The 25,102-nt window shown below is 36.4% G+C and overlaps 1 protein-coding gene across 1 annotated transcript; it reads left to right on the forward strand.

The window, feature by feature from the left end:
* The first annotated feature begins 576 nt into the window (after window positions 1-576).
* Window positions 577-22,856, forward strand: LOC135199954 (lysosomal acid glucosylceramidase-like). Its single transcript, XM_064228080.1, has 11 exons — window positions 577-719; window positions 1,625-1,819; window positions 13,554-13,695; window positions 14,351-14,504; window positions 15,470-15,630; window positions 16,021-16,258; window positions 17,561-17,705; window positions 18,803-18,885; window positions 20,639-20,749; window positions 22,153-22,322; window positions 22,709-22,856. The coding sequence occupies exons 1-11, from the start codon at window positions 668-670 to the stop codon at window positions 22,806-22,808; spliced, it is 1,551 nt and encodes a 516-aa protein (XP_064084150.1). The 5' UTR covers window positions 577-667; the 3' UTR covers window positions 22,809-22,856.
* The last annotated feature ends 2,246 nt before the right edge of the window (window positions 22,857-25,102 follow it).

Here is a 25,102-nt window from a genome sequence, read left to right on the forward strand (position 1 = left end):
GGCGCACATAGTAAGAAGAGTGATGGACTCCTAAGGAGGCAGGATGCAACCCAGAACCCCAATCTATAAATGCCACCCAGTCGAATTGGAGGACTGTGATAAAGCAAAAAAAAAAAAATAATAATGATAATATGCTGGAAGAAGACTTTCATTAATACAGGTTTTATTGAAAGCAATGGCTATTATAGCCTCGCTTATTTTGTATAGAAGGTTCTCTAAAAAGAATAGAGAAACTTCTATACAAAATAAACGCGGCTGAAATAGCCATTGTTGTCAATAAAATAATAATGGAAAAGTAAATCTACAATAGTATTATGGATTTACTTTTCCATTTTATTGACTCATGTGATTATGAGTTTTCTTTGAATAATAATAATAATAATAATAATAATAATAATAATAATAATAATAATAATGTATGAAAGCTTGGATCGACTTTCATGAATTGTACACGTGACTAATAAAAAAATATACTACATCCTTTCCCGTGAGAAACAACAGGTGTATATTTATCATACCGGACAAGCAATCAAGTTAACGAAAAAAGAATGATATAAATATAATATATATCTTATCTACGAGACCTTTATACATTCTGACAGTATATTATAGCGGTTTGCATCACTGATTTGGCATTGGTAATTACGCTCATGTCAAGATAGGCACAATGTGGTTACCGACATTACTCTGTGTGGTAATATTAGCGTCAGTTACTCATGGTAAGTTCTAGTTATTTAATACTTTTTTTTTAGTCTTTTGTTTTTGTTTGCTGCTTCCACATTTTCTCTCTATCTCCTTCATTTGATAATTGCAAAAGCTTTAAGTTCATTTCTTGTAAATAATACTGAACTGAATTACATTGTATTTACGTTCGTTTCTTGTCATTATTACTGAAGCGAATTACATTATACCTCTCGTTCATTTCTTGTAATCATTACTGTACTGAATTACATTGTCATTTTCGTTCGATTCTTGTCATTCTTGCTGTACTGGATTACAGTGTTATTTTCATCCATTTTTTGTCATTATTACTGAACTGAATTACACTGTCATTTTCGTTCATTTATGAATTATTACTGAACTGGATTACATTGTCAGTTATGTTCATTTCTTGTAATTGTTGCTGTACTGAATTACAGTGTTATTTTCATCCATTATTTGTTATTATTACTGAACTGAATTACACTGTCATTTTCGTTCATTTGTGTGATTATTACTGAACTGGATTACATTGTCAGTTATGTTGAGTTCTTGTCATTATTGCTGGATTCAGTTGTAATTTTCGTCCACTTTCTTATCATCTCTGTATTAACTGGAGGATTCCATTACTTCAGTACTGGAGACGTTTACCTCTTCTTTATATTCTCTTTCTTCCATCTCACTTTCCACCCTCTCCTATCAGGTGTTGCATAGTGCAACTGCTTTGAGGTTTTCCTCCTGTTACACCTTTCAAGCCTTTTTGTCATCAATTTCCGTTCCAGCAGCATGAGCTCATAGGTCCCAGTGCTTGGCCTTTGCCCTAAACTCTATAGTATTCAATTGCTGCTAGGGCGCATGCTGGCATAAGGCCAGCTTCATCTTTAAAAAAAAAAAACACTAACCGATTGTAGCGAAAACTTTCCAGGACAAGATGAAGGACTCCCGTGCATCCAGAGGACGTTCGACCAGAACTCCTTCGTCTGCGTCTGCAACGCCACCTACTGCGACACCCTGCCCCGCCCCTCGACGCCCATGAAGGGCCAGTTTGCCGTCTACACTTCGGACCTCAGGTCGAAAAGGTTCTTCAAGAGTGTCCACAATTTTGAGTCTGGAAGTCTTGGTGAGTGAATATAGATATATATAGATATATATATATATATATATATATATATATATATATATATATATATATATATAATATATTAGGGCTCGTTGCCTGTATGATAAGGCGCCCTATGAGGTAATGTTAGACTAGCGATAATTCTATACGCTAAGTCGGTTGGTATTGCACTTCCATCTTCAATGGAGTGTCTGGGGTTTTGTAGATCACTTACGAAGTCGGTATATCTTTACGACGATGTGTTAAACTCATGGTTCGGTGAGGTTCTTGTAGAAAACACAAGGTATAAAAATAGTATATTCTTCTGAAGTTTTTACATGATGAAGATCAGGTATGATCGTACAAGTCTTCTATGACGATAGCTTGATCGCTTCTGCCAATGATGATGGCTAATCCTATTCCTCTACATGATAAAGCTTAGGTAAAGAGGTACAGGTCTTCTAATGACGATAGCTAACTCTGTTCTCCTGTCTACCATCTCTGTTACAAGTTATGAAGGAACAGACAGTAGATCGAACATATGAACATACTATCAGATGAACATAGTTTCATACGAACACACAATCGAATGAGACACGCTACAGATCACGTAGGCCGTTTGAATAATAGGTCGGGGTAGTTGTCTCAAGCAGGGAGCTTGGACAATGTTTATAAACAATTGAATGACTACAGGTGACGGCATGTTATCTTAGCCTACATACTTATTGTATACGTCATCTTTAGCGTCTCTAGTCTGATCACATTCCTGCAAGCAATCTGGTTGACCTCTTTAGTTTTAGACTTTTATATATATGGACTAACATTCCATAGTTTTTTATTATGTAAACACTTACATTAGCTCGGTCAGCTACCAAAACCAGCTACTGAATATTACTCAAACTTGACTTGCATCTGACTTATAGGAGTGTGATACAGAACACTATGGAATATATATATATATAAGTAAATAAAAATTCATTGTGTACATGAATTGATTCAAGTATAAATAAAATATAAAACATGATATTGGTAAATAATAGTGATCACATGATATATATAATGATACAGTTTTTCACTTCATCTCTTAAGAATACTTATGCTACAGAAAATACTAATGTACTCTGATAATTGCATAGAATGAAGATTAACATGATAAAAATCATATTTTAACTGATAAAAAATATCATATATGAATTGATAAAATTATTAATGTTTATGCTGATTGATTCGTTGATTTCTGATTCATTAATCAATATACTAACTCATATATACTGCAGATATTGGGAAGATAAAGGTAACAGATTGATTATAGGCTACCTGATTTGTTTATACATTGGTATATGGATTCATATAATTAGATTAATATATGTGCACTTTAAATAGATTCCTATTGCGTACACGCAAAGATATATTTCGATTCTGTTATTTATGATCATTTATATAAGAGATTCCTATTGCGTACAGGTCCATGATATAGGATACATGATACTTTATATATATAGGATACATGACCGAGGTTATACTACTTCACTTTTAACTAGCGTTCGAACGACTTTTCGTCCATTACACAGTTCCAGACAACCACCTATAGCCAATGAAACGGCCTTTTTCAATGGTTAAAACAAGGGGAAAATTTGCCTGGGCGGGTCCAACATTCTATATTGCGCTCATACTTATTCTCTGCATCCTAAGCTACACGATTACGTTCGCGATGAATAGATCATCCCAGCACGAGTCCTTCGCCAGCAAAGTAGAGTTGAATATCCTTCGGGTCGTAATTGTCGGAAGTATGTCCCATTCGTAGTCGATTTCCACAGCCACCGGAGCATTCGCATTAAAACGAGATTAACGACGAGATACGGTGTCGGTCGAAGAAGTCCATGAAATTCCTTTTCACATTGTAGGCGTTGTTACTTGACTGTAGTCATCCGCAGCGACGAACGATTTTTTGAAGTTGCTATGTGAAACTCTCGTACTGCAGGATACTGTAACAGGTTCCATTAATCAGCCTGCAAGTGAAATTATACTTGTCACAAGGGCAAAGTAAATTCAGACGACATCCAAATACAGGGGAGGGGAGAGAGCCATTTAGACCAGACGTAACCCACATGAATTCGCTGATATTTCGGAATTCAAAAGAGTCCGCTGTACAAACTTTTTTATCCATGGCATTAAACAATGAGGGTGAACCTATCCAGGTCTATGATGACTTGTAAAAATATCCATAATTATAAAAAATAAATAGATATCATTACGAATCTCAAAGAAAATTCGATATTACTGGTAGTAGTTACTAGACAAAGAAGTGGGGAAAATGGAGCTATTTGTAAGATTGCCAGGCAAAACATAAGAGTCAAAGAGAAGATTAATCATGATTCTATGTGCCCTAACAAAAGTTTCATATTCAATTTTCTCGTGCGCATCCTCTGAGGTTAACTTTTAAAACATTATTAATAGGTAGGAGATGCAACGAAAAAAACCCACTATGTAACTAATTTCTATGTAAACTTTGGGTTTTCCAAGAAAATGTGACATTTTCCCATGAATGTGATTTACTTGAATTGTAATAGGCTAATGTTGCAAGTAAATATTTCTTATCCACAACTTGATAATTCTAAATGTCCGTTTACCCATGTCATAAGACTGAATTAATGACTCTAATTAAATTAATTCATTTTGTTGTTATAGAAATTCTATTTGCTTATATTGTTCATTAATTTTAAAATGATTACAAGTCCTTAACTAATTGCATACACACACGGATAAGAATATGTTATGTGGCCTGTCATGTGACCTATGAACCACATGTGAAGTTCATGAACTAAGCATTCCTTTCTCCAGTCAATCTGCTGTTGCAAGCAGAGACGACACACAGATGAAGCCTGTGTAAGCAGATTATTGAGGTTAAAAGGAACAAATGCTGATACAGCAATGATGACGTCGTCACTTGGCAGGAGATTGCTCTCAGCCAGCTAAGAGTTACGTTACTTGCTGTAAGAGATACGACTTTAGTATTTTCAAATTAGTTTCATGTTGCATTATGTTAAATAAATATTCCTTATTCAAACTATATGAAAAAGGTTTCCATACAAATTCTATATATATTATTAGCCCTGTATAAGATTCATATAGGATTATTCCATAGATAACATTTTTCACTTCTAGACTTCCTGACTTTAAAATCTCTTTTATTTTATTTTATTTATTTTATTTATTATTAGTTTATTTATTTGTATTTATTTATTTAATTTTTTTTTTTTTTTTTCATTGACTACGAATATAAATCACCGGGACAGACAATATGTCAGTAGGTTTTGATATGTGTTTGAACTTTTAGCTTATTTGTCATTACTAAAGCGTTAAGTTAGAGTTCAAATCTTTACGCATATATATTTGGATATTTAATGGTTACGTTTTGCTTATTGATTTTATCGTGATTCCTTTTTTTATTATAATTTGTAACCCTTCCGACTTCTTACGGAGTGTATTATATTGACTCCACTTGTATCCATATTTATTTTATTTTTTTTTTAATATATTTATTTATTTATATATTTTTTTTATATATCTTTGATAAATTAATGGTTGGCTTGAATATGTGGAAAAGTGTTCTAGCGGCGTACCGTATAAGGCTACTTGCGGCATCAATTCTATAGATACAAGATATAAATGATAAAGGTATTTAAACCGCGAGAACCGCTATAATCCGGTCGGATCCAATATCACGAGTTGTAACTCGTAAGACATTGACACTTCCTATTTAATTATCCGTTATTCTACCAAACCGATTGACTCTGGGTGATCAAATATATTATTGGTTTTCTTAATGGAAAGGAATTCACACAACGTGTTAAGGAGATTATTATTGATTTACACCACCCGAGTCACAGATTATTATGTGTTTGAATTCCATATTTACTGATTTAGCACTCATAAATATTCCTAACGCACTCAATTGCGGTGTTTGTTTTTAGTGCTATTAATTCTATATAACGTGTCAAGGAACTATTAACACTAAGAAGTGTTTATTCCCTCTGTCAGACTCGTAATTCTCGTTAATAATTCTACGTATATTCTTTCAAGGATTGATTTGGCACAGGATAGGTCCCTAAACTGACAGGGTCTTAGTGTATCCCTTGTTTTCATGACACATGTTACAATTAGTTATGTGCTTTTTTATATCTGTAACGCATTGTTAGGCCAGTGTAAAATAGTGATTTGGCTTTCTGGTGACATACTATGGAACCTGGATGACGGAATGCAACCAGTTAATGACGATTGGTATGAAAGAGATTATTATTACTACCTGGTCGTTGGTCATCTGCTGTGTTCTTCGGGTTTTCCTCGTCACGGACCTACATATAATACTACATTTGATTACATTATTCTGATACACATACTTAAGTATACTTTTGCTTTAGGTTTCTGCTCGAAGTGTGTATTGTTTTTGCTTAGCCGCTGACCCTGTTTCCGTTTCGAAGTGTTTATTGTTTGGGTTATGTCTGTTGACGCTTGCTTTGTTCAGTTCGTAACAGTTCTGCGCTCCGACCCAGATATTCAATGCTCGCGATCTCTTGGTTTAAGGAATTTTCTTGTTTAGATACGGTTTTAACAATAGGTACGGATGTTCTATATCTTTTAGTCAATTAATGGTTCTTTGCTGTATGGTGCGGGATTGCGGGATAAATGCGTCAGCTATGATAATTGCTTTCCCAGGTAGATATCTTAACTTGGCTCCAAAGACCTGAATGATCATTTGTCACCGAGTTCCTTTTGGACTGTGATTAAAGCCTTTGAAAAACTCGGTAAAGGACTCATGTTCAGTAAGGACTTTATCAGGATAGCCATAGATTATGAACTTAAAATGTACTAGTGTTAAAGATACCTAGCCCTTCCTTGCTATTACTGCATATTTACTTTCAGAGGGCTTTAGTTTACGTGAATAAAAAGCTATAGGAAAGAACTGTTTATCATATTACTGAAGTAGTATCCCTCTTACCCCTTGGTCTGAGGCGTCTGTTGCAATAAAAAAAAATTCCTTATTTAAATCAGGGATTTTTAAGTTAGGTAAGCTGCATTTTCCGCTTTTAAGATATCGAACGCCTGTTGATGCTTTTCAGACCATAATAAATCTACGCTCTTCTTCGTAAGAGCTGTTAAAGGAGCTGTCATGATTGAAGAGTTACATATTTACATACGATTGTAATACCCACTACAGCGCAAAAGTGCTGAATCCCCACCCTTTTAACGTTGTAAAAGTACCCCCCTTCCCAAAGTTATGAATAGCCGACACCTTACCATGGACTACTTTTAAGACCTTGACCAGACACATAAAACCTAGATAAACATGTTCGGTTTTTTAAAAACTCACATTTAGATATTTTACTCTGAGATTATTTGTCTTTGTCTCTGTAGCACTAGCTCTACTTTTATGTGAATGTACTTCTAAGGTATTAGAAAAGATTACAAGATCATCCATAGGAGGCATGTAGGTTATCCCCTAAAAGTCTCCAAACACTATATTGTAATTTGGGGCGCAACGTAAGCCGGAGGCATACGTAAAAAATTGATAATGTCCCCTGAGTGTGCTGAAAACGGAGTATGAGGTACAATCACTTAGGTAATGGTATCTGGTAAAAGCTTTTAAAGTAAGTCCAAGTTGGTGAAAAAAATTTATTCTAACCTAACAGAGATAAGATGTCGTCGGTACATCGCACTGGAAACTATCGGAAGTCGTTTCCTTGTTTAAGCGACAGAAATCTACGCAGATACGCCAAGTCCGATCTTTTATGACATGACGTTTGAGGGAAAAATTATATGGGCTATTTGATTTCCTAATGACTCCTATTACTAACATTTTTCAACTTCGTCATTTATTTCTATTTTGAAATTTCATTGGGGTTCTACACGAAGGTACGTATATAGCTTTATGTTTGTCCTTAGACCGTATTTTGTTTTCAATGACATCCGTTTTTCTCCCAGAGATCACTCGCTAGTGGAGAAACTTCCTGGTATTCAGGTAGAAGATAAAAAAAAAATCTGCTGAATCACCTCTGCTTGAATGACTTTATTGATATTACTTTAGATAGAATATAAGAGAGATTCATCCACGATGGTGGGCGTGATTAAAAATTAGCAACAATAAAAAATGCGATATTTATAAACTCCGTATCCACGATATGTATACTTTTAGGGCTTTGTTCGCGGAAATCGTTATATTTCAGAGTGTCGGGAAGGATTAAAAATTTCATTTCCCAGCAAAGTCTTTTTACACGCACTAAGACATTCGAGGGTGCATGCTTCTCGAGATTTTTGCGTGCAAAGTACGACTGCGGTTGTGGGGGCGAAGTTCTGTTGGGTCATTTGAACAATGGTTACTATTTATGGGAGACAAAATGCTATAGTTCCTTTTATATAAGTTATTATTTGATTAACTGTCTCATTTTTGTTCAAACGGATTTTAATATGTTTGAAGGTATATAGGATTTTCCTTTGATAAACACGCCTTATTTTGCAGGATGTAAGATAATATTTTGTATACCCCTAGATGGATCTTACAATTACACTACATACAGATCAATGTTTTTTATAACTATAGAGGTATCTGTAAGCGCTCGCTTATCCGGACTTCTCATTAGGGAAGTTCGAACAACAGACGTGAGTCCGTAAATACAAGATATTACGTGTATTAAAGAAATAAAAACAAGATATTCTAATTTTTACGCGCGTACAGTTGGGCTTAATCCACCAGTATTTATTATAACTAATGTATTAAATTAAAACGAAAACCTGCTCTGATTACTTATACGGTCGTGTGTTTCATAGGAAAAATCCTTTGTAATTCAAAAAAGATATGGTATGAACCAACATCGCTTTTCCCCACTCTGCTAGAGTCGCTTATTGTGTGGAATTTGCTTCGCTTTGAAAACTTCGGCAGATCTGACTAACCTTGACCGCTTGACTAGGTGACACAGTAACCGAGTTTGCTTGTTTGATTCTGAAAGGCTACTGTTTCTATTTCTTTTTGTAATAATTAGGATCCTTCTCTTTATTACCATCGGCAACATATTGTGTGTTTTTAGCATTACGTTGCTGGTTACGTATAAAGCAATGAATGACTAACTATTAGGAACTGAGCGATTACTAATTAAGACAAGTTATCTCTACTGTATTCAATATTAACTGTTTGTACTTCATTCTTTGCTAAATTTGAAATAGTGAGGGATCCTGGTCAGCGCATTTAGCCTGACGAAAGTTTTTTACAGACATGTTATTCCTTGCAATCCAGCCGTATTTTTAAAGTTAAGTTGAGTCATTGAGGTTCGATATTTTATATAACTCAAAAAACTCAAGGCTAAAACTGCGATCGGGACTTGCAAAGGAGCATTTATTGTCATGACCCGAAATAGTGTTACCTCTAATTTATATAGATTTGTACGGGTGTTCCACTTGTTTTTGTGTGTTTTCTAATCACTACGGTGCTTAACGACCCTATCCATGCATCTGTATAAATACAGACGTCCACTGCGTAAACGCATATTCACTGTTTAATATGATTTGTAACGTAAGGGATTAATAACACCCAAAATGATAAAATTAACATAGTATATGATTATGATATTTCAGTAGAACTTCTGGAAACAGACACTCAAAGATAAAAACTCGCAGTAGCGAAATCTCAATGATATAGATAATTTCTGTAAAAAAGTAAGATTAAGAATGTCTCGTAACTTCAGCCACAGGAATAACGAAATTCGACCTGCAAAGGAAACACTCAAAGTTACTCCAAATGAATAAAAAATTGTACTTAGCTTGCTTTTGTGGGAAGTCACGGTGTTCCGATAACGACACACGGCCTCGGTCCTCCTTCTCTATTTAGCGGACGACCTGGTTTGGCTTCAGTTTCCCCCGTGCGCGTTGTTTCGATGATTCGAGCCCTTAAAAATCCGATGCTGCAGACGCGTTCGGTTTGTTTCTTGCAGTGCCGGAAACGCTCACTAACGATGTTTTCTTGAATGATTCTAATGAGAGACGAAGCTTCCGTTGCCGTAGGAAAAGGACACGTCGGTTTTGTTTCTTGAAGTTATTCACTAACGATGATACTAAGTTGCTTGACGAATCTTGTTGTTTTCTGAAGTCGCTCACTAATGATGATACTAGGTTGCTTGAAGAATCTGCTGCTTTCGTCGTCGTTGACTTCATGATTTATTATTCTGTTTTTTCTTCGTAGGACGTTGTAGAGTTCTTCTGGTCCGCTGGCCACCAATATTAGGGCTCGTGCCTGTATGATAAGGCGCCCTATGAGGTAATGTTAGACTAGCGATAATCTATACGCTAAGTCGGTTGGTATTGCACTTCCATCTTCAATGGAGTGTCTGGGGTTTTGTAGATCACTTACGAAGTCGGTATTATCTTTACGACGATGTGTTAAACTCATGGTTCGGTGAGGTTCTTGTAGAAAACACAAGGTATAAAAATAGTATATTCTTCTGAAGTTTTACATGATGAAGATCAGGTATGATCGTACAAGTCTTCTATGACGATAGCTTGATCGCTTCTGCCAATGATGATGGCTAATCCTATTCCTCTACATGATAAAGCTTAGGTAAAGAGGTACAGGTCTTCTAATGACGATAGCTAACTCTGTTCTCCTGTCTTACCATCTCTGTTACAAGTTATGAAGGAACAGACAGTAGATCGAACATATGAACATACTATCAGATGACTAGTTTCATACGAACACACAATCGAATGAGACACGCTACAGATCACGTAGGCCGTTTGAATAATAGGTCGGGGTAGTTGTCTCAAGCAGGGAGCTTGGACTAATGTTTATAAACAATTGAATGACTACAGGTGACGGCATGTTATCTTAGCCTACATACTTATTGTATACGTCATCTTTAGCGTCTCTAGTCTGATCACATTCCTGCAAGCAATCTGGTTGACCTCTTTTAGTTTAGACTTTATTTATATATGGACTAACATTCCATATTTTTATTATGTAAACACTTACATATATATATATATATATATATCTATATATATATATATATATATATATAGAGATATATATTATATATATATATATATATATATCGAACTACAAATGTCGTTTAATATCTAATTCGCTCTATCTCCCTCAGAATTAATATATTTCCATATATGTTTAAACGAGGGGATTTTATAAGCGATAATAGAATTGGCGATCGACAGGCGCGAACCATCGACCTCTCAATTCCAGGACTGGCAGTGAGGCCTTAGCCAACCCCGCCACCGCAAGAGATATAAGTATATGCCGCCTCCCAACTCATATGGCTGCCGCGCACAGGTATTTTTTGTTTTTGGAAACTGCATACAGCGCATCTCGTTCTCTGTTGTGTGGTAGTGCTTTTGCCCACACGTAGTCATTATATAAGTCTATCACATTAGAGTGATTCATATACGGTGGCGGGGTGGTCTGGGGCTTCACTGCCAGTCCTGGAATTGAGAGGTCGATGGTTCGCGCCTGTCGATTGCCAATTCTATTATCGCTTAATAAATTCCCCCTCGGTTAAACATATATAAAAATATATTAATTCTGAGGTAGAGCAAATTAGATATTAAAGGACATTTGTAGTTCGATATATGTATATGAATCACGGTAATGTGATAGACTTATATAATGACTAAGTGCGGGCAGAAGCACTACCACGCAACCGAGAACGAGATGGGCTGTATGCAGTTTCCAAAAACAAAAAATACCTGTGCGCGGCAGGTATATGAGTTGGGAGGCGGCATATACTTATATCTCTTGCGGTGGCGGGGTGGTCTGGGGCTTCACTGCCAGTCCTGGAATTGAGAGGACGATGGTTCGCGCCTGTCGATCGCCAATTCGATTTTCGCTTAATAAATTCCCCCTCGGTTAAACATATATGAAAAATATAATTAAGCGAATCCCACAGGAAAATGATAGTCAGAAATCCAAGCGCTTTCGTCTTTACTCAGACATTGTCAAGGAGTTAATTAACTCCTTGACAATGTCTGAGTAAAGACGAAAGCGCTTGGATTTCTGACTATCATTTTCCTGTGGGATTCGCTTATTTATGAAGTCACGTGCATCTACAGTGATTTTTAAGCATATATGAAAAATATATTATTCCGAGGTAAAGCGAATTAGATAATAAAGGACATTTGTAGTTCGATATATGTATATGAATCACGGTAATGTGTACTTATAATATATATATATATATATGCATTATATTATAATATATAATATATAATCTGCATACATAACTTCAGGAAAGCCGAAGACACGTGATGAGTTAAAGGATTTATTCGAAACATTTCGCACAAGGAACTTTGTGCGTCATCAGTCTGTTAAAATAAAAGTACATTTTAAATTAATAAAAGTAAAATACAAATAAAAATTACAATCTAAAATTTGAAATTTAGAAATTATAATTCAATCTAAAATTTGAAGTTTAGAAATTATAATTTTAAAATTAGCATAATTCAAAGTTAAAAGTGAAATAAGAACATTAAAACACAGTTACTAAAACACCAACCATTCGCTAAGAAAGGAGGAGAGAGAATGACTAGAAATGAGATTGAGGTCAGAAAGAAGACTATGCCAGGTATAGCGGAGACGATGAACTACCACTATTCAATGAGGGAATAAGTCTTTTGATAAATAATGACTCGAGTGTTGTTAAATACTCGGAGTCCTTATTGTAACCTAAAATGGAGAAGTACTGTTTCTTGACTTCAATCTCACAATTGATGGCATGATTTTTGATATTTGAATGCTCTGGTCTACTTAATCTCTGGCCAGTTCTAAAACTATACCCCATTTATTTAGCTGCAATATCGCATTTACAACAGCCTCTTGGTAGATCCAACGTAAATACCAGGACATCCTGGGCACGTAAAATTATACACAACATTAGACCTCATAAAAGGCTGCAGACGATCTTTAAAGCAGAACAGGGAGCCAATTTTACTCGGGTTATTTGATATTAATTTTAATTTTAAGCATGGAATTTCACCTTCAATGATTCGAGTAAGTTACAATAAGGACTCCGAGTATTTAACAACACTCGAGTCATTATTTATCAAAAGACTTATTCCCTCATTGAATAGTGGTAGTTCATCGTCTCCGCTATACCTGGCATAGTCTTCTCTCTGACCTCAATCTCATTTCTAGTCATTCTCTCTCCTCCTTTCTTAGCGAATGGTTGGTGTTTTAGTAGCTGTGTTTTAATGTTCTTATTTCACTTTTAACATTGAATTATGCTAATTTTAAAATTATCATTTTTAAATTTCAAATTTTATATTGTAATTTTTATTTGTATTTTACTGTTATTAATTTAAAATGTGCTTTTATTTTAACAGGCTGATGATGCACAAAGTTCCTTGTGCGAAACGTTTCGAATAAATCCTTTATCTCATCATGTCTTCGGCTTTCCTGAAGTTATGTGTGTATATGGAAGTTCCTGCATATCCTACATATATATATATATACATATATTGTACACGGACACATTATATCATCCCATATTGATTTTTATGTACATCTAATTAAATACTTAGAAGAAGCACCACATTCGTACCTTAAAATTTTTGAATATATATGTATATACCACCCCTGACTGATTACGTATGTTATTAGGCACAGAGGTCTGGATAAACCAATCCTTCATAATAATAATTACGTATGTGTGACTGCGTACATCCGACAAACATTACAAATAAAATCAGCTGTCATCATCAGGCGTCGGGGCTCCGGAAGTGGCGAACTTCAAACTGGGTTTGACGTCATTCCAGACGATGTTGGGATGGGGAGGAGCCTTCACGGATGCTGCATCTCTCAACATTCTCACTCTGTCGACTGAGGCTCAGGATATGCTACTTAGGTGAGCTTGGGGGATCATCTTATTATCTAATAATAATAAAGATTACCCCCTGCAGAAGAAAGACGCCCTGGAGGAAGAACCATAAGAAGAGAAGCTTCCACTGTCAGGAGGCAGCAGCCCCAGCGCCAATGCCGCCTGAACAGAGCTTCCCAGGCCTCTCGGGCTAATCAGCCAATCGGAGGCCAGCATTGTGAACACTAGAACCAACCATATTTTTCATTGGTTCCCACGAAACCGACACTATTTTTCATTGGCTCCCACAAAACAGACCCTATTTTTCATTGGCTCCCACAAAACAGACCCTATTTTTCATTGGCTCCCACAAAACAGACCCTATTTTTCATTGGCTCTCACAAAACAGACCCTATTTTTCACTGGCTCTCACAAAACAGACCCTATTTTTCATTGGCTCTCACAAAACAGACCCTATTTTTCATTGGCTCTCACAAAACAGACCCTATTTTTCATTGGCTCTCACAAAACAGACCCTATTTTTCATTGGCATCGACTACAATCTCATTCTTATAAATGTCACAAAGGCAATAAGGAAACTAAAGTCTGCGCATACATGCATGTCAATGCAAGCAGTTAGATGCGGACATCCACGTATACTTATAAGTTTTACTCAGTTCTTTTCTCTCCCTCGTCCCGCAAGGTCTTACTTCGCCGAGTCCGGCATCGAGTACAACATCGGACGCATCAATATGGGAGGCTGCGACTTTTCTTGGAGAGCTTATACTTGCGATGACTTTGAGGGTGACGTCACGCTTGAGAAGTTTGAGTTACAGCCCGAAGACCTCAAGTATAAGGTCAAGGGTTTTCCTTATTTTTTTTTTTTTCCTTTTGGTTTTAATGCTTGGTTTTCTATTCTATATTGAGTATGAGTTATATGGTTTCGTTATTGATTATTGTATTAACTCCTAGAGCAGGGGTTCTCAAAGTGGTCGATATCGACCCCAAGGGGTCAATAGGACCATTTAAGGGGGTCTATGAATAGCCAAGGGGTCAAAAGGTGGTCGATGAATAACTAATGTGTCGGAGAATTAAGTTACATATAATCGTACATCTTAAGTTTCAAACATTACCTTACTAGGTGTTACTTTTTCTTTTATCATACTAAATGTCAAGTACTAAACTAATACTACTCAAAGTGATTCTGACATTGTTTTTTTTTTTATTAAATGCTAGTCTAAGGGGTCGATAGAAAATTTGAAACTTCATAAGGGGGTCGTGGAGTTAAAAAGTATGAGAACCCCTGACCTAGAGGTAAGGTGGATAGACTCATTAGGACCCCGTTAAATGTTGTACTAGGTTAATGTGACCTTTATAAGGTGTGGCGTTGTTATTTGACCCCCATTATGATAAGTTTGATCTTAATACGACCCTCATTATAAGTTTGATCTTAATACAACCCCCATCATAAGGTATTAATATGACCAATTTGACCTCCATGATAAGGAATTTGGTCTCAACATGACCTCCATTGCAAGGTATCTAGTCTTGACAAGAAATCAAAATGCAAATTAATTATTTTTATTACTATTGTTTCATCTAAAACGTCGAGCACTTTTACCTCTTCCACTCTTATCAGTTTTAAATGAAACATCACCTATTTCTATCACTTATTTTGTTCAGAATAAAACTCTCTCTGCTCCAAAGATCTTGTTTTTATCAAAAGACACTACCAAGTTCCCCTGTCCTTCTTTCAAGGAGGTTCTTCCCTTGCAACAACACTAAAGCTTTGCTACCACTGACGTTGTTACTCGCCATTCAGATTCCCGTCATCAGGAGAGCAGCCGCCATGTCTGAAAAAGGAATACACATTTTCGCCTCTGCTTGGTCAGCCCCTCCGTGGATGAAGACCAACAACGACTACGTTGGGTACGGGCAGCTCCTGAAGGATATGTACCAGCCCTGGGCCAACTATTTCGTCAAGTATGTGGGATTCAGTTGGGTTTTGTAATACGAAGTATCGTCTTTGTGCTTTTGTATTTGATCCTCTCATTATTTTTTTATGTCATAAAGGATATATCATTGTTGTAGTCTACTTTCCATCTTTTGTTCGTGTTCTTATTCGAAGTCAGTACTACAATTTACTTTTTTCTTTTGTGGTTATACTTATTTGTTGTGTTTACGATATTTCCCTTGTGTTATTTTTTGCTAGTACACGATTTTGCAGTCAAATTTGATTGCTGCTCCCTACAATTCAATTGGAAGTTTGAATGTATGTGTGGAATTCCCTTTAATTCTTCCTAAAAACAATCGTTTATTCTTTTACTCTGCCTTGAAAACTTAAAAAGTAACTATCGACCACAAATTCCACAGATTCCTCGACGGATACGCCGAGAACGGCGTCAAGATTTGGGGTGTGACGGCTGAGAACGAGCCAACGGCTGGGTACACGCCCGGCTACCACTTCAACTGTATGGGCTTCACGGCAGAGGAGGAGAGAGAGTGGGTATCCGAGTACCTCGGACCAACCCTGGAGGCCCATGGGTATGGCGACGTCGTGCTCATGATCAATGATGACCAGAGATCATATCTGCCAGAGCGGGCAGAGACGGTACGTAGAGGATTCAAATTAAATGTTAGATTTGTCACGTTCTTGTTCGGAGATGAAGCCTATTCACGTGGAACAAACCCACCGAAGGGTCCACTGTCTTGAAATTCAAGCTTCCAAAGAATAATGTGGTATTCATTAGGAAGTGACAGGAGGTCAAGGTAAATACAGAAAGAAGAGATCTCACTTGAAGTAAAAAATGTGCCAAAGTTTCTTCGGCCCATGAATTGAAGTTCCTCATGGACGAGTGGGTTACATGCTCTCCTACCAATTTGGTAGTCCCGAGTTCGCGCCCTGCTCTGCCATCGTTGAATCAGAGGAGTTTATTTCTGGTGATTAGAAATTCATTTCTGGATATAATGTGGTTCGGATCCCGCAACAAGCTGTAGGTCCCATTGCTAAGTAACCAATTGGTTACTAGCCACGTGAAAATATCTAATCCTTCGGGCCAGCCCTAGGAGAGCTGTAAACCAGCTCAGTGGTCTGGTTAGACTAAGATATACTTATCTTTTTTCAGCCACTGCCAGGTGGTGGCTTGTCCTATAGCGTTGCCGGACGCATGATCATGGCTAACTTTAACCTTGAATAATGTAAAAAATAATAAGGAATGCAATTTGCCTACAAACTACTTTGGTGCTGTTGTTACAGGGAGAGGTGGTGGAAGAAAGCCTAAAAAAGGCCTGAAAAGGTGTTGTAGGAAAGGATATTCATGATTTACTTATTGTAATGAAGATGTAAAAAGTAATGTGCTTGTTAAATAGTACAGAACAATAATTTCTGAAAAATTATAGCATATTCATTTTAATTTTTGTTGGTGAAACAAGGCTCTATCTGACCATAGACTTTAGCATGCGTGAGTACGTAAGCTGGAGATTGGATCACGCCTCGTTTATCTATTTTTCTCCTCTTGCTTTTTATGTTGCAAACATTATTTTTTTTATCATTTCAGATCCTGGATAATATTTTATCTTTCGCACCTAACTTTTCTTCTTTTTTGGCTCTAAATTGTACTTTCTTGCATCTTAAGAATTACCCCTTTCCTTATTTTTTAGGCCTATACGACATTTTCTTCTTAAATGATATATCCTTCTTTTTAATCCAAAAGTAGTATAGATTGCTTTCACAGTCGGAATAGTAGCCGATATCCAATTCTCTCACTACCCCAAGACGATAAATCATTCCTAGTAAGAGTAGTAGGAGCAGATGGGATTTGTCTTTGAAACGGCTCCCCATGCTCGTCCCATCCCTCCTTTCCTTGTCCTTTTCTTGAGAAGCAGAGAATCACAGATTTCTGTCAATCCACAGGTGCTGAACACCACAACAGCTCGTCAGTACGTGGATGGGATCGCAGTCCATTGGTACAGCGACGGTTCAGCAAGCCCCGAGAAGCTCGCGAGTACTCACGAGAAGTTCCCCGACTACTTCATTCTCGGGACAGAGGCGTGCCAAGGTTAGTCGTTCCCTTGTGAACACTTGGATAAGCCAATGTCAATCCTGTACCAAACCAGAAAGAATAGAATAGATAGAATTTAGGCCTAAGGGCCATGCGCTGGGACCTGTCAGGTCATTCAGTGCTGAAGCGGAAATGGACAGCAAAAAGGTCGGGAAGGTGTGACAGGAGGAAAACCTCAAAGCAGTTGCACTATGAATCAATTGTCAGGAGAGGGTGGCAAGGAAGATGGAAGAAAGAGAATATGAACGGAGTTACAGTAAGAGGAATGAAAGGGGTTGCAGCTAGGGACCGAGAGGACGATGCCAAGAACCTCAAATAATGCCTATAGTGGATTGCAAGAGGTGCACTGACCGCACTAACTGTCCTACGGGACCAAACCTGAAAGGGTATAGTTTGAATCCTGGTCAGGGTAGATGCATTTGTATATAATTCACTTCGGGTGTAAATTATTCTCAGGGTAAATCGAATTCGGTGGTAGGGTATTTGTTAATCCTCTTTTGAAGTATACTCTTTACTTCTCAAGTTCTTCTGTACTAGTTCCTCGTTGGACGAGTGGTTTACGTGCTCGCCTACTGATTCGGTAGCCCCAAGATCGATTCCTCGCTTTGCCAACGTGAAATCAGAGGAATTTATGTCTGGTGATTAGATAATAAAATCTCGATACAATGTGGTTCGGATCCCACAGTAAGCTGCAGGTCCCATTGTTAGGTAACCAATTGGTTCCTAGCCACGTGAAAATGTCTAATCCTTCGGGCCAGCCCTAGGAGAGCTGTCAACCAGCTCAGTGGTCTGGTTAATTAACATATACTTAAGTTAGCTACAAAATGGCCAAGAACATATTATTCATAAGCTGCAGGTCCCGTTGCTAGGTAACCAATTGGTTCCTAGCCACGTACAAATGTCTAATCCTTCGGGCCGGTCCTAGGAGAGCTGTCAACCAGCTCAGTGTTCTGGTTAAACTAAGATACAATTAACTTTTTCTGCTTCTATACTGAGCTGCTTTCCTTATCAAGACCCCTGAGCTTTTAGAAGCATTTTGCTTTTCCATTTAAGATTGGTTCTCAATATAATGATAATAAATCTTTACATTTTAGGGTTCGCTGGTCCCTTTGCTGAAAACCCCGTGCGCCTTGGGTTGTGGGACAGGCTAGAAACTTACGCCCACGACATCCTAGAGGTATGTCAGGATGGGCTGTACTTGTTGTGAAGATGGGCGTTGTCCTTGTGATCGCTTTCCTGGCCTCTTTTGATTGTCTGATGCTCAGTGTCCTAGCTTTTGATTGATTGGTCATTTTCCTAGATTTTCTTTGATTCCACTATCATTGTCCTAGCTTCTTTTGATTCTGTGGTCATTGTCCTAACTTTTGTTAATTTTATGATGATTATTGTCCTAGATTTTGTTGATTCTATGATCATTGTCGTGCTTTCGTTGAATCTTAGATGTTCATTGTCCTTGCTTTTGTTGATTCTTTGATGATCATTGTCCTTGCTTTTGTTGATTCTTTGGTGATTATTGTCCTTGCTTTTGTTGATTCTTTGGTGATAATTGTCCTTGCTTTTGTTGATTCTTTGATGATCATTGTCCTTGCTTTTGTTGATTCTTTGATGATCATTGTCCTTGCTTTTGTTGATTCTTTGATGATCATTGTCCTTGCTTTTGTTGATTCTTTGATGATCATTGTCCTTGCTTTTGTTGATTCTTTGATGATCATTGTCCTTGCTCCTGTTGATTCTTTGATGATCATTGTCCTTGCTTTTGTTGATTCTTTGATGATCATTGTCCTTGCTTTTGTTGATTCTTTGATGATCATTGTCCTTGCTTTTGTTGATTCTTTGATGATCATTGTCCTTGCTTTTGTTGATTCTTTGATGATTATTGTCCTTGCTTTTGTTGATTCTTTGATGGTCATTGTCCTTGCTTTTGTTGATTCTTTGATGATCATTGTCCTTGCTTTTGTTGATTCTTTGATGATCATTGTCCTTGCTTTTGTTGATCCTGTAATCATTGTCCTTGCTTGTTGATTCTTTGATGATCATTGTCCTTGCTTTTGTTGATTCTTTGATGATCATTGTCCTTGCTTTTGTTGATCCTGAATCATTGTCCTTGCGTTGTTGATGATCATTGTCCTTGCTTTTGTTGATCTGTGATCATTGTCCTTGCTTTGTTGATTCTTTGATTATCATTTGTCCTTTCTTTTGTTGATCCTGTATCATTGTCCTTGCTTTTGTTGATTCTTTGATGATCATTGTCCTTGCTTTTGTTGATTCTTTGATGATCATTGTCCTTGCTTTTGTTGATTCTTTGATGATCATTGTCCTTGCTTTTGTTGATCCGTATCTTTCCTTGCTTGTTGATTCTATGATCATTGTCGTGCTTTTGTTGATTCTTTGATGATCATTGTCCTTGCTTTTGTTGATTCTTTGATGATCATTGTCCTTGCTTTTGTTGATCCTGTAATCATTGTCCTTGCTTGTTGATTCTTTGATGATCATTGTCCTAGCTTTTGTTTATTCCTTAATTATCAATGCTCTAGTTTTCGTTCATTCTTTTATTATCATCATCTAAATCACTGTTGTCGTTCCAGAAGCTAATCAGTAATTCTACTTAATTACTTGTCATTTTAACTACTACTACTACAACTACTACTACTACTACTACTAGTAGTAGTAGTAGTAGTAGTTGTAGTAGTAGTCGTAGTAGTAGTAGTAGTACTCAGAATCATATGAACCACGACCCACAGCTGGAATTGACAGGTATACAACCAACCATACCTTTAAAACATTCACCTGTATATTCTGATCCCTTCTACTTTTCCCTCAATACAAATCCGTTGATATATCAACCAACATATCATGAACCCTGGTCCACAACCTAATTAAAGCCAGTTATCAGCATTATCCTCAAAAGTCCCCAAAACGTCTATTAACAGGATGTGAACCACTGGGTCGCCGGGTGGACCGAGTGGAACCTCGCAGTGAACATGGAGGGTGGACCGAACTGGGCCAACATGTCTGCTGACGGTCCCATCATTGTGAATCATGTAGGTGTCTACTTCTTCTTCTTCTTCTTCTCCTTCTTCTTCTTCCTCTTCTTCTTCTTCTTCTTCTTCTTCTTCTTCTTATTATTATTATTATTATTATTATTAATTATTATTATTATTATTATTATTATTATTATTATTATTATTATTATTATTATTATTATTATTATTATTACAGCTCTATTGAAAATGATGGCTATTTCAGTCGCGTTTATTATGTACAGAATTTTCTCTATTCTTCTCATTACTGACTTTTCTTCTGTACTCAATTTGACTATTAAATCGCCAAATAGGGGATTCATGTAAAAAAAAAAACGTGGTATTTGTCAATTGAATGTATTACTGCGTTTTATATGATATGTTCAATTTGACAAATACCACGTTTTTTTACATGAATCCTCTATTTGGCGTTTTAATAGACAACTTGAGTACAGAAGAAAAGTCAGTAATAAGAAGAATAGAGAAAATTCTGTGCAAAATAAAAGCGGCTGAAATAAAACCAGTATTAACGAGGGTATTTTTTCCAGCATATTATTAGTATTGGTTATTCAGCAGATGAACCTTATTCATATGGAACAAATCCACAACAGGGGCTCTTGACTTGAAATTCAAGATTCCATAGAATATGGTGTTCGTTTGGTGGGAGAAGTAAGAGGAGGTAAAGGGAAATACAGAAAGAAGAGACCCTACTTAATGAAAAATAGAAAAAAATGAATAAGATTATTTTAAGACATTACGTCCTTTTCCCTAATGATTGGCAACTGGGTTGACATACTTAAGCCAGAGAGCTTTGCCGAGATGCCGAAATAATTGTTGCTATGAAAATGAAATGGAAACAGACATTTAGCATTTGATATTCATACTAATACTTAGATATTTAATTTCACACCTAGTGTATGTAAATAAGAGCTTATGCGTGTATTCACATACGTTTGATCTAAACTTATACATCGTAATGAACAGTAGACCATGTATTTTCTTGTTAGGATGTTCCACCATAATGTAAAATGTCTAGAAAAGTTTATAAATATTTAGGCAGTAAGCTAGCCACTTTCTTCAAAGCTAGTGGTGGCTAGCGAAAGCTTACTACATAATATATATATATATATATATATATATATATATATATATATATATATATATATATATATATATATATATATATATATATATATATATATATATATATATATATATATATATATATATATATAAATATATATATTTCTAGACATGTCACATTATCGTGGAATTTCCTTCCACGTACCTAAGTAAGACACTATGCTGAGTCTTACTTATGTATATATAAATCTAGTTGTTTCCTATATATGTGGGTACATAAGTCATATATGTAAGACAGAGCAAGAATGACGCAAAACTAAGATGCGGTGTCACGTCAACAGGAAAAGGACGAATTCTACAAAAACCCCATGTTCTACGGCCTTGGCCACTTCTCCAAATTCGTCAAGGAGGGCGCGGTGAGGCTGGAACTGACCTCGGATGACCCACATTCCCTAGAGTCCGCTGCCTTCAGAAACGAAGATGGGACGAGGGTGGTCATCATCCTCAACAGGTAATTGTGAGACTGAACATTCTGTAGAGAAATGAGGAATGAAATTATTCGTGATTGGTTAGCAGTACAAGGGAGAGGTCTTGTTGAAGAAATGGTCATATGTCCTCATTTAAATAGCTATGCTAATCTTTAGACGTTCAAGCACACGCACAGATATGTGCATGTATGTGCTCGTGTGTGTATGTACGTATATATGTATGTATATAACGTTTGCAATAAAAGAGCCTTTATTTCACACACTGCTGTATATTTAAAATCCTCGGGCTTAGGAGCCATATTGCAGTTCGTTTGGACATAATACACATTTCATGCAAAGTGATATTGACATATACATGTGCATATACTTTTGTCGTGAGTTGTTACGTAATTCTTTCTCTCTCCCACAGGTCCGAAACTGCAGTGGAGGCGAGAGTGCAAGTTGAGGACCAAGGTACTATGGTACTCTCGGTGGGACCCAGATCTCTACAGACAGCATTATTTGCCTAAGAACTCAATCATGTGAACCCCATTATTGACTAAAGTTATTCATCCCTATTTCTGCCTAATTTTTTTTTAAACACTTGTGGCTCTTCACCTCATTTAGTTCGCGGGTCTGAAGGTGTTTGTAACGTGTGATATCTCAGGAAAATGACAGGATTTGTTGTAAGGTTCGAATGGAGGAACTGTAACATTTTCCCGTGATAAGCATGATACGAGCGAAGTTGATATTAATAGCAAGGTTATGAATAAAGAGGATTATGTCATATGACGGGACAGGCAAATCAAAAAGATTACAACAACGTGGATGAAAGGTACAAACTGGTAAATAAATTATGAAAAATAAAAACAAACCATGTGATGAGTATGACGTGTGTTGCTTAAGAGAAACGTGATATGGTTGAAGCCCACCAACTTCACAAAGTATAGAGGAGAGGAATATGTGCTTGGGTGTATTATTTTCTTCATATAATTCCTAAATTACTGCCACGTTCACACCAAAACCGATTGATTGGTGACAAGCCCGCCAGAATTGAGCTTGACCAGTAAAGAGGGTCCAATATCAGTGTCATGGTACTAGTCTGATTAGCTAAAACCAGTCTCGTTCAGTGGCGCCCCCAAATAAAAATAAAAAAAGATTACGAAAGTAATGCAAGGCTACGTGCGTAAAATTTTAATCAGGATATAATTTAATAGCAGTGATCTGTGTAATTTAAGTATCTAATAGAGGAGAGAATTTTTCCCGAAATTGCGAGAACTCGACGTAAAAACCGAGCCATTACAACAACAAAGACACATGAGACTAGAACTGTTCAGTGAGTGGATGAATATTTCTCGCGCAAGTAATTGAAGGATTTTGTAATATTGGAACGACCTTTGACGCATATTAAATAAATAATTAGTGATAAATAAAATTTATATAATTTAAATAAAGCAATTACAGTAAAGTATCATAGATAAAGTAGCAATTTTCATCCAAGTTAATAACGAACTTTCCTAACCCTTTCTTGATCTTGAATCAGTGACTGACAGAATCCTGTCAGCTGCCTCAGATGGCGAAGTTCCTTTTATAAAAGTATTTTATTCTAGTGCAACTTTCGTACCGATCGATAGTAAAGCATGAGAAGTTAATTACCAAAGGTCTGTATCAATTAAATGAAACCATGTATCATAAATTCAACAGATTAGGTAGCTGGTAGGTAGGACTTCCAAGAATAGCTTGTGTAAAATTTTGGCAGACCCAAAATTTCGGATTATATACCTATGTAGTATTTACATGGATGTTGGTATCATGTCTTTTGACATATATATAAATTTTGAATTTGCCCTCACCCCTAAGCTGATAATTATGGAGGTTCACAGGCATTAAGAAAAAGTCGAAAGCGGTTGGGTTACTACCTAGGTAGCTACTATGTGGAGAAATTATGGTAAATGTTATGTCTCCGTATAAGGAAAGGTAACGAGGTGCATCTGACCAATTAAACATTCGTTTTCGTCGAAAATTCAAAATCATTAACCATTTCAACAGGCCCCTTACTTCAAATATTATAGTGGTGGCTAGTGAAAACCAAAATAAGGTTAAAAACAAAAACCTATGAACGATAAAGTAACGGGCGACATTCTTAATTCATAACCTAGCCTACTTACCTATTAGCCATACCTGGGCTAGTTCATGGTATTTGTGATTGGTATAGTTCTTCATATGGAGAAAGATACTCCTTATTACAATATGTAGAAGGGTTTGAATACCTTGAATAAATGAATGTTTAGAATTTGATATAAATGAACATAGGTAACTTTTGCAAGACATAATAAAATGCAGGCAATATCCAAGTTTTAACTTAAAATTTCAGCTTCAGACCTTCCAGTGCAGAAATTTTTTGTTACCACTTACTAGGTATATAGGAAATTTACGAGTTTCAACTTGAACTTTGCCCTTTTATCAGCATATGGCACTTGTGATTTAGTTTATCTTTTCAAATGAATGATACATTTCAAATTTCATTGGGAGGCCTTCTACCTAACACATGTTTTTAACTCTAGTTGTTTTGTAGTTTTCGGTAATTTCAGTGTTGATACATCCACAGCTTAAAATAGGGTTATGGATTTCTTCTTGGTAATCTGTTCTTCAGATTTTATGGAAATGACCATTTTGCTTTATTTTCCTGGTAATCTTTGTCTATTGATGCTCACATGTTGGTTGACAGTATTTTATTCCTTTATTACTTTTGTAGGTTCTTTGTTGAATTACCATTGTTTTTCATCTTTTCAAATTTGATTTGTAACTAGTAACAATAGTAGCC

The sequence above is a fragment of the Macrobrachium nipponense genome, chromosome 26 (genome assembly GCF_015104395.2).
Source record: "Macrobrachium nipponense isolate FS-2020 chromosome 26, ASM1510439v2, whole genome shotgun sequence".
NCBI lineage: Eukaryota > Metazoa > Arthropoda > Malacostraca > Decapoda > Palaemonidae > Macrobrachium > Macrobrachium nipponense.

Coding starts and splice junctions, on each gene's coding strand:
- LOC135199954 (XM_064228080.1), top strand. CDS start 668: ATGTGGTTACCGACATTACTCTGTGTGGTAATATTAGCGTCAGTTACT. Junction 13,696..14,350: donor GCTCAGGATATGCTACTTAG/GTGAGCTTGGGG, acceptor TCGTCCCGCAAG/GTCTTACTTCGCCGAGTCCG. Junction 20,750..22,152: donor GTCCCATCATTGTGAATCAT/GTAGGTGTCTAC, acceptor TCACGTCAACAG/GAAAAGGACGAATTCTACAA.